Genomic DNA, 16,968 nt, shown 5'->3' on the forward strand with positions numbered 1-16,968 from the left:
TGCTCACTCTTTCATCCACACTCAGAAATAGCTTCATTTGTGGTAAGTTTTGCATTTTTTTTTTTAAATTTTCGTGCAGAAAAATCTGCTTGTTTTTTATTTGATTTTTATTAATTTTAAAAAGACTTTGTAGGGGAGGAAATGTATGTTAGACCAGTAATCAGAAATTAGGAAAATTTAAATGCGAAATAAGAGATTTTTTCAGAGGATACTGCCCGCAAAAATTGAAGATTTTAATTGAAAATTTTCAGCAACTTTATTAAAATCGTATCTTGAACAGGTAGCCCCCATGATTTGTTAATAAAGCAATTTCATAAATTTTTAAAGTTAAGAAGTGATGAAAGGTTTATAGGAGAGAACGAGAGAAGCCATTTAAATTTTGATATTTGTGCACCTGATTTTTTAAGGTAGGCAAATTGCTCGACAAATCAGGCAAGCCGGTTGCATAGTCCCTCACTCTCTCTTTGGACATTAAAACTAAAAATTTGTCAGCTTAGTTTAAACAACGCGTTTGTTTTCAAAGAGGATTAGGAATTGATACCGCAAAACCCTGGAAAATCCTTGTTGCCAATGCATGATTCATTCGAAGCCAAAATTGAGTAGCATGTAAATTTTTTAGAAATGTAGGTAGCTGCAAGGTAAGCATGCTTTTCTCCCTACGTGAAATCTGATTTTATTTCAAAGCACAGTTTCCCCAAAATGTTTCATACACTGTAGAATAGATCTCGACGAGAGGAATCGAAATCTGCCAAAAAAATGTGGTTAAGCGTGGGAAATTTTGAAGAATATTTGAAAATTTTGAATTTTTACTGAAGCAAGTTCGTTTATTGCCTTTATTAATTATTCCAAATTGTAGAAGAAATTGTTTATTGATAAACTGCTTATTGCATCTTTCAATTCAAATAATTTTCAATTTTGGCCCTATATCAATCCACTTTAAAACTCACGGAATTGATTCGATTCATTTCAGGCGCTCGTGGTTGCTATGAATTTTGTGCCAAAATTAAAAAATTAATTACATCTCCGAGGAATACGAAGTCTAGACAATGAGTAAAATGATTGTCCGTGTGTGTATTCTTCGCCTGTGATCTAAATAAACGGGAGAACTCAACGCGCGGGGTGCCAAAGAGTTAGAAATCGTTTGAGACCATCAAAAATAATAGTAAACCCTGCAGTCCCTGCACACATTACAAAATTAAAAGCATTTTTTCTGCGTTAGACATGTAAACTTTCATGAAAGTAAAACGAACCGATGAAAAATTTATAGGTGAGCTATGGAGGCAAACTTCCAGATAAGGTCTTACGGGATTGCCATGCTAATTTTATTTTTTAAAAAGAGCAATAATTATTCTGAAATTTGGTATGAACACTCTCCTTGACGGGAGGCAAATTGATCGATATACAATTTTGCAATTTTGACCATAAACGATTTTCAACAGTTTTTTTTTAGTTTGCTTTGTGTCTTACGAAGGGGTTGCAATATTTTCAAGACCCTTTTATAGGAATTCGTAAAAGTTCAGGGATATTTCCTTAACATACAAGTAAAAATACAGTTATAAATTGATATTTCATATTTAATACATGAAAACTTAATAACCAAAGGGAATTTATGTACCAAGAGTCATCGTGATTGACGAAAAATTTGAGTTTTAAATTTATTTTTAAGTAATTCTAAATAATTTTTCCAAGTTCGTTGCTTGAAAACAATGTAAGTTGTCTTGTGATTCGTGCTTAGATCACAAAAGGGAAGATGCTTGATGCAAAATTACATGTTTGGTGCGGAATGACATCAGATTTTTCATGATATATTATATTTAACATTTTCAAAATCTGGAACAGTAGTTATTATGAAAAAGGATGAAGAACAAAATTAATTTTGTTTCCGCATTTTCAGAATTCTTGGAATAATTGTCTAAATTCATCAACCATAAACTCAAAACAATTAAAATTTTACAATGAATCTTTTATAAATGAAATTTCAGGCAAGCGAAGGTGAATATTCTCTCATTTTCATATCAAGACTAGATAGGCAGCCAACGTAAGATATTAAAAAGATCGTAATTGAAAGTTATATAATTAACGTGTTGTTAATTTTATACAAATAAAGTAGCTTAAATGCCAATAAGTAAAAAATAAAACCGTTATATTTTTTAAATTAATAAATTTTAATCAATTTTGTATATTTATAGTTTTTAAAAAATCAAAATATTTTTTTATTTATCAAGAATGTTATATTTTTCAATACTATTATATTATTAAATAAAGAAATAATATTCATTTGTTAATATGCAATTAAATAAATTTTATTTAATCAAGAAGAAATCATTGTGAGGGTTGAGACTTATATTGAGATAATTTAAATTAACATTGGGCAAGATATGTCTGAAAATTTGTACAATGAATTCACAAATTTTGTTTCAATCATTAAATAGGAACTAAAACCAAAATCCATTATCAAAATAACATTTTTTATGTAATTAGAAACACTTGAAAAGAGGAATAATTTAATTTCTTTAAAATAATATAAAGCGGTGACCACTCTGTGATAATAATTATCCGTGAGGTATGTTTACTTGTTGCCCGCGCTCGAGAGCCAAAGCGAGTGCACACGACGTGTTGGCGTGAAATGTGATTACATTATTGAATAATCAAGTGTGATTTCAGCAGGCCGCCACTGCATCGGGGGGGTGGGTAGGGTGGCCCTTTTCGCTGTCACTTGTCACATCTGAGGGGCTGAAGACAGGGGTGCCGGGCCGGGGGTGCGAACGCGCGTGAGTGCGTGGGAATGCGGCACGTGTTTCTGTTTGTTGTTGGCGCCGCGGCAGCTTTTTGTCTCAATTAGCGACACGCTCTCGGCGATCGACGCTGATATTATACGAATAAGCGCCCAGACTCTACCCCCAACCCCAGCCAAAAGCCAAAGTCGCAAAGACGCCTTCTCCGGCAATTATCATATTTTATGGAAGAATATTTTTTTCTAATAATTATTTATTTTAAAAATCTCTTGCCTAGATTAAAATGTAGATTTAATTCTTGAAAACGGGGGAGCTGTTTTTTGTTATGAAAAAATAGTTAAAATAATGGAAATGCCTATTTTGCAATATTTTTCAGATCAAAATGTGTTCCTGTTCAATTTAGACCGTTTTAATGAAACCTTTGTAGCATAGGTCACGCGAAATTGGGGCTTGGAAGGCGGAATTTAAACTAAATTCTAATTTTAAAGTGGTTTTGCATCGCAATGATCAGAGAAGTAGGTAAAATGAACCGTATGAATCGAATTTTAAACATTCTGAAAGGTTACCTTTTCGAGAAAACCCCCAAAGATGTCTCTGGACAAAAATTAAAAGCATTTTTTTTATACCAAACATTCCTCCTTCTTTGATTTTTTTTTTCTTTCATAATTTCTCTTTTGCGGTCTGTGTTTTTAGTTTTTAATAAATATCCGCGCACAACAAAATCTGATTAGCCATGCGGGAATAAGGAGCACGGGCGTCAGATGTTTGCAATTTTTTTAAAGAACAACAGATGCGCGGCGACCTCCTTTCCCCCGCCAATCAAAAGGTGATTCAGCAACATGTCGAAAAAATTTTGCATTTTTTAATTTTCCCCGCCAAGATGTTGCATGGCGGATCAAAAAGCCATCAATCTAATTCGACGGCGCTGCATAAATTTCACGCCGAACAAAAGAGAGAGAGAGAAAAAAATTGGCGAGTCATTTTTTTCGTGTTTGTCAAGAAGAGCAGAGAGCGCGCGCGGGGGTAGGGGGCAATTTGAGAGCGAGCAAGGGCACATATACTTTATGGATGTAGGGGTTGCTCGGGGTTACAAGCAAACACTCGCCGCCATTGGCCGCGTCTTTTGACTCGGGGCGGCGCCACCCGACCCTCGACCTTCGCCTCTTAGGCGCCTCCACGCTTCTGCTTTCATAGGGCAAAGTCTAATTTATGAATTCGATCGCTAAGAATGCAGCTGAAATAAGATAAAAATCGAATAAATTAAAATTGAAAAATGTATTTGACTAGATAAATATTATGATAGTTATTATTTTGACTGACGAAGAATAAAAGTCGCTGGAAATTTGTTTAGATAAATTTTAAATGAACGAATGGATACACTCTCTCCGACTACACTACACATTTAAAAAAATCCTTTCTATTTAGCAATTGAATTATAGAATCAAATTTTGTTCCTCCATAGTCAGGGACGGGTCTCTTTGGTTTTTAATTTTTAACTTATGAAAATTGTATGCCTATTGTATGATGTAACTTTTATTTGCGGCGCATTGAAACAATATATCCTCTGAAGCAGAATATATACATTAAAACTAAATCCTTGACAAAATTGAAACAGTTTAATTTACATTTTACTCACCAAGTAATGAAGAACTAATAAATAATGTTTATAAAAACTGAACATGAATAAATTATTTTAGTTATAAATAATTAAGGGGATTATTTCGTCAAAATCATTAATGTTGCTATGGGTTTTTAATTTAGAGATAATAAATTTAAAAAATGATCGAAATAATAATAAAAAGTAAAAAGAGAATGAAGGACGAACAATCGGAAATTTGAGATGCAAGCCAAGCCTCAAATATTTAGTCAGAAGTCGGATAGACGAAATTCCGATTTCAACGCAGCCCTCAAAATTCAGCGCAGAAGATGAAACTCCTGCAATTTTTAAGAAGAACAAAATGTGGTAAACTTTTGAGTGGAAGCACAGTGACATTTTTCCCCCAAATACGTGATTGAATAACTAAAATTTTTTTATATTTCCAAGTGAAATTTTCTAACAAATTCCCATACGTCGGTATTTGTGATTTTTTATTATTTGTGTAATTTCCCAGTCTTGATCTTGATTACTGATACCTCAACCACTAGACATGAATAAAAGACTTAAGCTACTAAAAGACGCATTTCTGTCACGGCTCCACGTATCCACAAGAATATGCAAAATAATTAAATTCTAATGGTTTTAGGGGAAAATTAGACAGTTTTGAGCAAGCTGTGCTTGAATTTAAATATTTCGTACACCTCGTATTCATACAAGTTTAATTTTAAAAAAAAATATAACAACGTGGGTCAGATGGATCAAATATTATAATTTTCATTAAACTAATTATAGAAGTGATTTAAAATAAAGAAACTCGAATTTTCATGTACAGGAATGAAATGAATTCACAGGGCATGGATCGGCACTTGCTGTGCAAAGTGTGCGGCGACAAGGCGTCCGGCAAGCACTACGGCGTGGCCAGCTGTGACGGCTGCCGCGGCTTCTTCAAGCGGTCCATCCGCAGGTGAGGCGTGCCGAGTGCGACTCTTTAATCCGAAAAATTGAAAGATTTGCCGACAGAAACCTGGAGTACGTGTGCAAGGAGAGCGGAAGGTGCACGGTCGACGTGGCCAGGAGGAATCAGTGCCAGGCGTGCCGCTTCAAAAAGTGTCTCGCAGTCAATATGAGAAGGGACGGTGAGTAAAACCGCGGGATTTTTATTTGCAAACTAAAACATTGTTTTAAAAAGGCATATATATACTTTTCTTGTAAAGATTAAAAACGTTGTTAATATTAAAAATTTAAAAATTGTCTATTTTTGTTTATTAAACAGTTTTACAAATAACTTGAAATTTAATTTACTAAAGATATAAGTTATATTTTAAATATCTCTGTTTTCTATTTAAATGTAATAATAATTCATTTTGGATCCTCCACACCTACCTGGATTATATCTACTTAATTGTAACTTAAATTGCTCGAATCTCTTTGACTCTGTTAAATTTAAGATGTTTGAATCCGATCTAGAAATATTTTCTCTTACTTACACTGCTAAAGCCAAGTGGTGCCTCTTCCAAATATGTCACGCGCATCGAACACTGTTTCCTTCTCTCTCTCTCTCTCAATAAAGCGATCTATATTTTTCTGGCACATTGTTATTACATAGAGTGGCATTAGCGCGCAGCGACGCTCTACGTACGCCACTCGACGACATTAACAATGGAACTCGCGACGAGAGGTCTGCAGCTGAACTGTTTACTCTTTATTATAACACTGTGCAACTTCTCTCTCCGTCAAAGTTTGTGTCTGCCTGAATGCAAGACGCCACCGTCAATAATTTCAAGAGAAAGTCTGAGGCTGAGAACAAAAATATATTAATTTTTTAAAATAAATTTAATTATTTTAAATTAGTCCCTGACTGTATAAAAAAATTAGGAAAAAGGTTTCAATAGAAAAATTTGCCTGTTTTTTTTCTTGATTGATTTTCATTCACGTCAAAATAAATATTTTACGCCAAACAAGCTCAGGTAACAGGATTTAATCAGGAAAAGCATTCCAAAATATGTACCCTAAATTTTTAATTATATCATCTGTTGACAGTCTTTTTCCAATTTGTATCAAATTACATTTTTATGGAAATCGTTCAACGCTATAATTAAAAATGATTTTTCAATATTTACTAACCAGTTTAAATATCATATTTAAGTTTTCAAAACTATTAATTTTAACATATTACCTTAAAACAGTACGATTTAAGACATAACAATAAATGGCTCTGAAAAATCAGATTAAAAAATCGCTATTCTCCTTCAAACAAACTTTGAGTGCATAGCATAGATAAATAAATTATCAGCCCACGGCCGTACGGGGCTGAAATTGACTTTGCGGTGAGCACAGCACGTGTTGAAATTCCCCGAGTCGCCAAGAGAGAGACACGCAAAAGTCGGTCGGCCGGCTGTCCCCAACAAAAGCAAAGAGCGCCCCTGGCCACAAAATATTTGCCCTGTCATTAGCGGCGGAGCGAGGGCATATTATAGTGGGTGTTTGAACACCTGACTCAGACACGGCGCACGCCTCTCGTTAAAATTTCATCACCCTGCCCCGTCGCCCGCGTGAAAAGTGCCGATTGCTGATAGTGGGAGTGAAACTGTTGAATTGATCGAGGAGAGAGAGAGAAGAATTAAAATAAAGATGTATTCGAAAATGATTGTGGGCATTTAAAATAGACAAAAAAATCAAACTTTGCCTTGAGAAAATTAAATCCAACTTCATTCACAGGACCTACAGGAAATTGATGTTTTTATTAAATATTTATTAGACTTAAAGGCATATATATATATTTATTATCACGTTGGAAATATCTCTACTTCAAGAAATTTAGCAAGGTTGACCCGCCCTAAAAGTTCAAACATTTAATTTAACATTTGAAAAGTGCGACCACTCGAGGTTGTTTTCATGTTGAATATAATTAAAACCAGGCTTCATCAATTTCTTCAGACGAATTTCTCTTTAATTGACAACGAGGATGAAGCCTGGTTTTAATTATATTCAACATTTAATTTAACATTTTTATTGTACGTTAAAGATATCTGGCTAAACTATTTTGTTAACTAAGTAATTATACAAAAGTTCAGCGGGATCCAGATTCGTGCGACGCGCAGATATGGCGTCCGGTGGAGTATGGCGTGAAAAAACGGTCACGTGAAAATGCGCGAAAAGAACCAAGTTTTCGTCAATATTGTGACATAATTTGCATTCCTTGTACTAATTGTGTCTTTTAGATCGTAAAAACAAACTCTTGACACTCGTACGCGAATCCAAAGAGAGCTATTTGTTTCCCAAATTCACACGCCATCTTGGATCTGCGCAGTGCGAACCAATTTTATCGCACATCTGGCCCCCGCTACAAAATATACTTTTTAAAACATATACATTTTTAGCCATATTTTTCCTTTGAAAAGCACAAAAAATTGCTAAAGGTTTTTGTAAACATTTAGTGTTTTATATATGTCTCTAAGTAAATATGAAATTAAAGATTTTTCCATATTTTATTTAACTTTTTACTATCCATTTTTCCGTTTCACTTTTCTTTATAAATTCGAGTGTTTTTAACATTGAATTCATTATTTGATTAAAATATGCTTTTATTCCCCCAGTTAAATAGTTTTTAAGTTAAATATTAAGAATATTAATTTGGTTACAATGTCTTTACGATTTTAGCCGTGCAGCACGAACGGGCGCCTAGGGCTCCAGTCGGCAGTGCAGGCTCGAATATTTCTGCGGTGACAACGCGCATCAGGACGCCGCACATGCCGAACACGATGGCCACCCTTCTCTTGCCAGGGCACGACCTTCTCCAGCACTATTGGCCCCTTGGACCGAGCCTGAGGTTAAAAAACTATTATGATAGTCAGAGATTTTTTAAATTTGAATTGATTTCTAGGTGCCATTGGCCAGTGCCGATGACCAGTCCGACCATAAGCATTTCTGCAGATCCAGCTCCAGAGCAGGAAGTGTCAAGCTCAAGCGTCCAGAGCGACGAAAAGAGAAGTAATTCAATAATCAAAAATAAATTAAAACAGATGTGTAGTGATATAAAAATTAATCATTATTTAATAAATTTAATATAGTTAAATGATTTATTTGTGCTTTGCGAGCAAACTGACACTATCAGAAATTAACGCTAAAAGCATTGTTTCAAACCGTGGAAATTTCTATGATGACATTTTGTTGAGAAATTATTATTTTTTATTATTTTTAATTTATATTGTTTTAAAAATAGCAAATTTAAAGTTTTTAGTAGTTTTCAGGATTTGATTTTGTCTTTTCAATGCTAAATATATACTTTCAACCAATATCAAACATATTTCAAAATAAATCTTAGCCCTGCTTTCACTTTCACAATTTTACTCTTTGCGATGAGAAACAAATTTACCATAGGCGTTAATGATTAATTTACATTTTTTTCCTGGAAAAACCATAAATCCTGTTTTATTACGAATTGTAGTAGAATAATTCGGAAGAAAAGAGAAAAATTATTTAAAGCAAAACTTCAAACTATTAATGCCATCGAATATGGAAAATTTCCAAGGAATTTTGTTTTCCGTAGCGCCGATAGTCCCTGCAGTGACCTACGCTTCGGCGTCGACGATATTACCAGCCATCGAAACTGCAAACGAGAGCGCGGCGCGAATTCTGTTCATCGCGGTCAAGTGGGCCAGAGCAATGCCGTCTTTCATGCGGGTAAAATACATCCATTAAATGGTTTTTAAATTAAAAAATCCTCTCCTTCAGCTGCTTCCGGCAGACCAGGAGTTGCTGCTCGAATTCTCCTGGGCTCAACTCTTCGTTTTCACTGCGGCTGAATGGGCTTTTCCCATAAGCGAAGGTGAGAGAGTGAGATTTTGATGATTAATTAAATTAAATTTCACTATCCAGAGGTGTTGGTGCGCAATTCCCTGGCCCCGTCGTCCCGGCACCGCACCCTTTTGGAACAGGCGCGGGCCCTGAGAACGTTCATTGGCCGCTGCTCCAGTCACAGAATGGACAGAACAGAGTTTGCCTGTCTCAAGGCACTCGCCCTTTTCACTCCAGGTAAACAGCTTTATTTTTCCGAAATTTTATTATCAGATGGGTTGCGATTTTTCTAAATGCAAAGAGGTATTATTCAATCATGAGAAGCTCTGATACCTATTTCTGGTTTCGTGTCTTCACTTTCACGCTATAGATATTTAAAAAAAATAAAACTACTTAAAGTGTCTTTTAATTAAAAAAAGGATTTTTAAGAAATTATCTTAACTGATATTTTTTCCCTAAAATTTTCAAACGAAAATTTTAAATAAATTAGAAAGACCAGTTTGAATAATTCCTGACCAACCATTTCCTTCCAAATAAATAGATAAAAAAACAAAATTATTTTCGATTGTTTAGAATTGTCCGGTCTGCGGGACAGCATCCGCGTGGAGGCGTTGCAGGAGCAGAGTCAGCTGCTGCTCGGCGACTACTGCGTCAGCAGCGGAGGCTGCGAGGGGGCGGCACGGAGGCGGCTCGGCCGACTGCTGCTGCTGCTGAGCGGCGCTCGTCAGCTGGAGGCGGCGGCGCTGCAGGAGCTCTTCTTCAGCCAAACCGTCGGCCAGGTGCCCATCGAGAGACTGCTCGGGGACATTTTCAAGGCGGCCCCGCCGTGCTGAAGTTTTTTCGAATTTGATTTATAAAAATGTTGAGATGAGAATGATATTGTGGGTGGAATTTGTATATTGATTAATTCAGTTTTAATGTAAATTGAAAAATTGTCGGCAATGAATAATTAAAAAGTCAATTGCAATAATTATTTTTACTTGCTAGAAATATTTAAAATCATGATTATTTTCAATTTTTGAAGCTTACAGAATTAATTTTGACACAGTAATATCAAGATTTGACGTTGTGGAAGTTAGAAAAATAAAATATAAACCCTTCACTGTCATTGATCAATCATAGTTTCAATATTCTAATGTAATGAAGTCATTGGGTATCTGTATATTAATGCTGTATATATTGTTCTACATAAATAGTAAGATCCAGAAATTTATTAGTTATTAATTATGATCTCAGAAATTCTGATTTAACTGATTTAAAAATATTTTCTTTTAGAAACTAAAATCTAATTATAAATTTCAGAAAAACTAAAAGCCTCTACTGCCTATACTCTCTGCGTTTTCTTAAATTTAAAAATTAAACCCTTGTTTAAAATTTTTAAATGGTTGGAGGAAATTACAATACTATGTAAAGTTTCTCAGCAATAATTTCTGCAACTGCATGTTAATCCAATTTTTGACATGTAAGGAATGCCTTTTAAAGAATATTAGCCAAAAACCGAATCAAGTTCCCGATTCCGCCAGCAGTGCCGTTAAATTTATGACGTAACTACGCCACACGTTGCCGCCAGCAGGGGTAGCTAGCGTGCGGCTGTTCGTTCCCACTCATAGGGGTTGCAGCCCTGGACGACTGCTCGCTCTGGCAGCGCTCCCCTGCACTCTCAAAGCCACGCCGGATTGAGTTCCTTTGGAAGATCAAAGAAAGATGCAAAAAGCTCAAACATCTTGAAAAAGCTAATTCCTCGCTCGTAAAAGTACCCTCTATTGTGGCACTTTGAGAGAGTTCAACCCGCTGAAAGTAGAACGCATAAAATGAAATAGAGAGAGAGAGAGAGAGAGAGAGAGAGAGAGATTTCTCCAACATTTTTCCTATATCAGAGGAAAATTGAATATTTATTTTTCTGAGAATATTCGGTTTTATCTATACAGCATTGCAAGTTGATTGATTCCAAAGATAAATATTGATCTAAAAAATTAGTCTCAACCTCCCCTAGATAGCCGAGGGATTTTTAGGGTTATCAACCCTCATCCCCCTTCCGCCAAATGCATTGCACGAACGGTAAAAATAGCTTTCAGCATTTTTTTTTATTAATCACAACTCTTTTAAATTACTAAAAAAACAGCTCCAAATTCCATCGACTATTATGGGGAGGTGAAGACACGTCTAATTGTGTGCAGGTTTTGTAATTTTTATGGCTCAAACTCGAGATTTGGTGATAGCAATTTTGGCAAAAATTTAATTTTTTTTTTATATTTTCAAGACTTAATCTGGAATTTTTATAGTAAGAATAAAAACGGAATTGCAAGCTTTTAAGGTTTTGAAAACAATTTTAACCGTGCATGGTAAAACGATCTTTTGAAGCAACGTGACACATTACACAGTTGCTGATTTTTTTCTTCATTTTTCTTAGCATATATAATAAATGCAACACCGTCTTTTCCGCGGAGGAAACTCGGTCAGCGGCTGGAAATAAAAGGGAAAAGGCAGAAAGAAGCATGCGCTGCGGGCGTCGAGCTGAGCAAACAGGGAGACACGTGGAGTTGGCTCAATTTGTGTGTGACTGTGCCTCGGCGGGCGCGCACGCATCGAACATGCATCAGAAAGATGGAGTTAATCGGTTTATTTGTTTATAGCGCGCGACCTCTGCTTTTTAATTTGCGTTAGTGCAGCTTTCAGTTTAATGGCTAGCCTTCGAGCGGGGCAAAACTTTTTCGCGCACCGCCCGTGATCGGAAAAGCTAAAGCGAGCGAGACGTGTAACGTCAAATTAAATTAAATGCGAGCTTTGCGCCGGATTTTAGACACGAATTAGAACTTGATTTTGGTTTGAATTGGAAATAGGCATTTAATATTCATTAGAAAACAATGTGTTATTTAAAAAATCTGAAGTTTTGAATCATAATGTTGAAGAACCAAGTCTCATAAAATATTTAATTTTTACAACGTCGATTGAGCAATGAGATTAATTATTTATTTGGAGTAAATTTGAGCTGCACAGGATCAAAAATCTGTATAAAGAAACTAAAGTAGATAATTTTAACCCATTCTGTAGTTAAATGAATTTAAATTTAAAAAAATAAAAAATATAGCAATATTTTATCAGCCTTTAAATAATAGATTATTAACAAAATGTTGTAATAATTATTACGTTACAGGCGTTTCTTATTTATTAAAATAATGAACCGTCGATCGATTCGCCTTGTAAAAACCATCAGGCGGCTTTACAAAAATTTTACTTTAAACCTTATTCATTTCGAAACTCAAAAGCAAAACTAGATTGAAAACTTTGGACACAAAAGTGAGGAAAACATTGCACGTCAGAGCGAAACGACCCAAGGGTTGCTATAGTGCTTTTAATTAAAATTGAGTGTCACTCAATAATTTTAACGTTCAAATTCACTTGGAATTGCTCAACAACTATTCAATTCGAGGCAAAAATAAATTATTTCCCCTGACTAATTAAGTAAAATATTGAATTCAGTTCTCATTCAAATCAATTCCCACGGGAAACCACTCCAGAATTTGAGTTACAGCCGATGAATTGAGTCTACATGATGAGCTTAATTAAAATCATTCTGACGGCAGATGAGCGTTACGTATATTGAAATTAACCCATCGAATATCCATCGGAACGTGGGGTCAGTGCGCAGGTGTGGTGAAATGCGTCATTTGCGAAGGATGATTTGCGGCCGAAACAAGGGCTCTTGGAAGCAGCAGGTGACACGCCGCGCGTGTGTTTAGAATTTCTCTCGCCCCAGGAAAATGCAAAAATAATATTTGACCACTTTGGCGCCGGGAACAGTTCCGTCACTTCTCGCGCAATTTATATATAAATTTCAAATCGATCTGTCAGGCTGCGTGATATTTTTTTTTATATATATAAGTCGAGACGCGCGTAACATAATTTATCCATAGAGGGGATGATGCATACATCGGGGGTGGAAATAGCTCAGGTGATGATGATTGGAGCGATATTACACGCTCGTTTTCTCTCCCTTGAAGGTAATCACGCTCAAACACAATACACAAACAGCACCTCCCTCCGCCGCATCAATCGATCAGCCCGAGTCGAAAAGTTGTGCATATTGTTGGCCTCAACTCAAAGCACCTGGACGGGCTGGATCAGATTTCGTGGGTGGAAAACAAAAGAGGAATCGGGAAAGTTAAATGGAAACGGCTTCAACATAAGCTTTTAATAGATAAATAATGCACAGAAACTTTCATATCGAAAAACGTTCAATGAGACCTTTTAAAAAGAAACTTTGTTAAAAGTTACGGCTGTGAAATAAAAATCTTTTGATTTTCTTATTTTAACTTCGTCTGTTTTATGACACTTTATACACAAGAGAATAAAAAAAAACACGGCCAAGACAAAGAGTTTTAAGGAAAACTTCAATTGTTGAAATTGCACTTCAATCAAGTCTTTGCATCATAATATTAATATTAAATAAGTTGGCCAAAAAGGAATAGACCAACAAAGTATCGTTTTGGTGTTACCCGCGATAAAAATTATGATACAAATTTTAATAACTCATAAGAAGCTTAGATAAAAATGTGTCATAAGCTTATAAAAAATTAAATACAAAAATTGTTTCAAGAAATTTTGTCAAGCTACTGTTTTTAAATTTGAAACTGGTCCCTTTTTAAATTATAAATAAGACTTTGAATTTTAGACGGTGTTTGCAGAAAATCGTCGTTTATTTTTAGACTGATCTTCCTTGCTAATTAGATGGTTTTATTTAGAAATAAGTTTAGGCCAATTGACACTATTTTCTTGCTAAAATTTAGCATTTTTATTTGAAAATCTCCTGCTTTTTGTTAATTTTTTAAGGAGAGCTGTCCCAAATTCACAAACTTGATAAAAAATACAGATAGTGAGTTTTAAAAATAAATATTTTCTATCAATACTAAAAAAATTGTAACAAAGGAAGTGTGATACGATTTTCCTTCTATTTTTTGTTGGATTACCATAAATCGTTAGTGTGCCTCTTTTGTAAACTTTTCGCACTACCTCGAAAACGATCAAAGCGTGAATTATTCATTGAACGTGTACAAAAATTGCAGAATTTACTTTGCTGAAATGTAACCTAAATAGAAATGAAAAGCGTCTGAATGGGTGTAAATTAATTGTTAACCAAATTTAGAACAGTTCTGTCTGTTTTACCACGAAGGTTAAAAAAAGAGAAGAATCCAAACTGTTTTGAATAAAAAACTGATAAAAAATATTTTAAATGAAACCGTTAAAAAGAATTCCTCCCGCGTGAAGAAGAAAAGTTGAGCTCCGTTAAAAATTGAAGAAAAAGAATGGAAAAATTACAACAATAATCCAGGCCAAATTAAACCTTTAAAAATCATGCAAATACCAATATCTCGTGGCAAATTTATTAAATGTACGATTAGGGTTCGAGCAAATTGGAAGCCGCACTCAGAAAATATTTATCGACCGCAAAAATTGTACAGCCTGAGGCATTTTATAAGTTATGGCATAATGAGATTTCCAAAGAAAATCCCGACAAAATATGTTATTATTTTTCTTTGTACACGTGCCTTCATTCAAATCGAAATGAAACAGAATTGCGTTATTAATTTTCCTTATTTTAAGCTATTTTTAAAACCCCAAGGTCTTTCATACTTATTTTCGCTGAGATTATTTTGAGATTTTATGGCCATGTACTCAATTTCATTTTGCATCTTTACATAAAAAGGTTGACCCTCCGGAAAATAATATTTCCCCCATATTTTCCGGAGGGTCATATTATGGGATGAGGACGGAATTTTATTGCCGCATCCACACCCACGCGGACAATTTCTCGGCAATCTCGTGTTCCAATCGCCGCCAGGAAATTCAACCCTATGCAGCTGTAATCACTTTTGAATAAGCTTTCAAAGTTTTCTTCGCCGTGAGCTTTGCTTTAAATTTAGATACCCAATTTGTTCACGAAAGGATCACTTTTCGGGTTTCGCGGTTTCGCGAGCCCAAAATAATACACAGAAATTAAGCAGACACGTCATTAGCGCCGGTGCAAACAACAAATTGAGTCTATTTTCCTGCTGAGCAGCCGAACTTTTCGCCGCGAGCCACGAATTGACGATTTGCACGTGAGCGGCGGCGGCGGCGGCGGTGACGTCTGCAGAGCAAAGGCATTCCGCGCCGCCCGCCGTTCGAAAAGTATGCAACCGGCGGAATGCCTGCCTGCCCGCCTCGCTGAAGATTTAAGCGACGCTCGGGGATTGCAGACTGGTGTTTACTGCTATTTAGGTTGAAATCTGGGATAAAAATCGGAAATGCAATTCTCTCTTTCTGCCTTTCGCCGCAGCCGCGTGCGGGCTCGAGATTTACGCCCGCTTCCAGGAACGCGACCGCTTTGTGCCGCTGATTTACGCGCGACGCAAAGTCGAAAGGGATCAAGCGTAATCTATATGCACGGAAGGAAAGATTCACCGATTTCCTTGGATAATTTATGGTATAGATTTTAATCATTTTTTAACGCACTATAGTAATTATTTTAGCGATATTTTCTATTTCCTTAATGATCCAAAATGTAGATGACATAATACTTATTATTGTTCTAAATATGCTTGACTATTTAAATTACGAGTTTTTCAGTTTCTCAAACCTTTCGTAAGATAAATATAAAATTAGGGTTAGCAAAAAAGTTAGAAATTTAAAAAGCAAAAATAAATTAGCATTAATAAGGCTGATTTATTCATTTTTGGCAAAAATAAAAAGCAGTAGATTTTTAAGACGTCATTTTAAATTAGAATTTCGTTTTGAAAATTCTTGCACTAGAGGTTATTTTCTTCTAATTTCATGATAGTCTGCTCGTTCCAGGCAAAAATTTGTATGTTAAAGCGGAACGTACCCAGGTTATTAGGATAATCATCTGACGATCAACTAAAATTCCGAAGTCTAAACCTAACAGAGCCAAAACTGAAATTGCAATAAAGACTTAAAAATTCTTGCTCAGGAATGTAATTGGTTTTGCAAGCTTTCCGTCAATTTAACATCAATCATAATTGTAAAACATTCAAGCCCGTATAAAACAACCTTCTAAATTCGCAAAAAATCTCCACTAAAATCAGTGATATTAGTAGAAAAGCGTTTTTTAGGGGAGAAGAGTATTTTATTGGATTTTTGTACTTCGGAAATATGTATTTTTATCCTTTTTATCCTTTTTCTCCATCCCTTGAAAATTTAGGAAATTTAACCACCCTTCATCCTGATTATATATGAAAAAATGATTTTCATAAAGGAATCAAATATTTATTTCAACTAACGGATCAATTGCAAGATGATTTATAAAATCTCAAAGAAAAAAAAATATTTTTTCACTTAATTTCTAGCGATAGCTAAATAACCGCGGTGATTAAAGTTGTTGTACTGTTTGGTGGGAAAATATAATGAGGAAATAACTGGGCAAATAAATTTACCGTTAAATAAGGAAATAAACGACCGAATTTACGATTCCTTATTAGAATTTATAACCGTGACTGATTTCATGTCGTTTGAAACAAATTGAAAGAAAATATTAAAGATTTCGGAATGATTACATAACAGTGATATATTACTGCTTAGTTTTCATACTGAAATTTTATTGAGTAAACATTCAATCCTTTCCAGAGAAAACGCACACAGTGTGTGGGCCTTGTATATAGGAAATCCGAAGAGATAATGCGAATGTGAATGTACTGTGCAACTTTGAGTAGGTTTGGCTGTTTCGAAAACCGTTTGAATTGGGAAAGACTGGTTGTTAAAAGCTCTAGGGGATTTCAGGCTGAAATTTGTACACATATTATTGTGTCCTAGAAAATGATTTGGATTGAAATATAAAATTTACAG

The 16,968-nt window shown here is 35.1% G+C and overlaps 1 protein-coding gene across 1 annotated transcript; it reads left to right on the forward strand.

Moving 5' to 3' along the window:
* Positions 1-5,186: 5,186 nt before the first annotated feature.
* On the forward strand, positions 5,187-9,963 carry LOC135946125 (protein dissatisfaction-like). The gene is made up of 8 exons (XM_065494186.1): positions 5,187-5,296; positions 5,353-5,468; positions 7,993-8,161; positions 8,216-8,322; positions 8,882-9,015; positions 9,067-9,160; positions 9,211-9,366; positions 9,703-9,963. Exons 1-8 carry the CDS (start codon positions 5,187-5,189, stop codon positions 9,960-9,962), a joined length of 1,146 nt encoding a protein of 381 aa, XP_065350258.1. The 3' UTR covers position 9,963.
* The last annotated feature ends 7,005 nt before the right edge of the window (positions 9,964-16,968 follow it).

The sequence above is a fragment of the Cloeon dipterum genome, chromosome X (genome assembly GCF_949628265.1).
Source record: "Cloeon dipterum chromosome X, ieCloDipt1.1, whole genome shotgun sequence".
In the NCBI taxonomy this organism is placed as follows: Eukaryota; Metazoa; Arthropoda; class Insecta; order Ephemeroptera; family Baetidae; genus Cloeon; species Cloeon dipterum.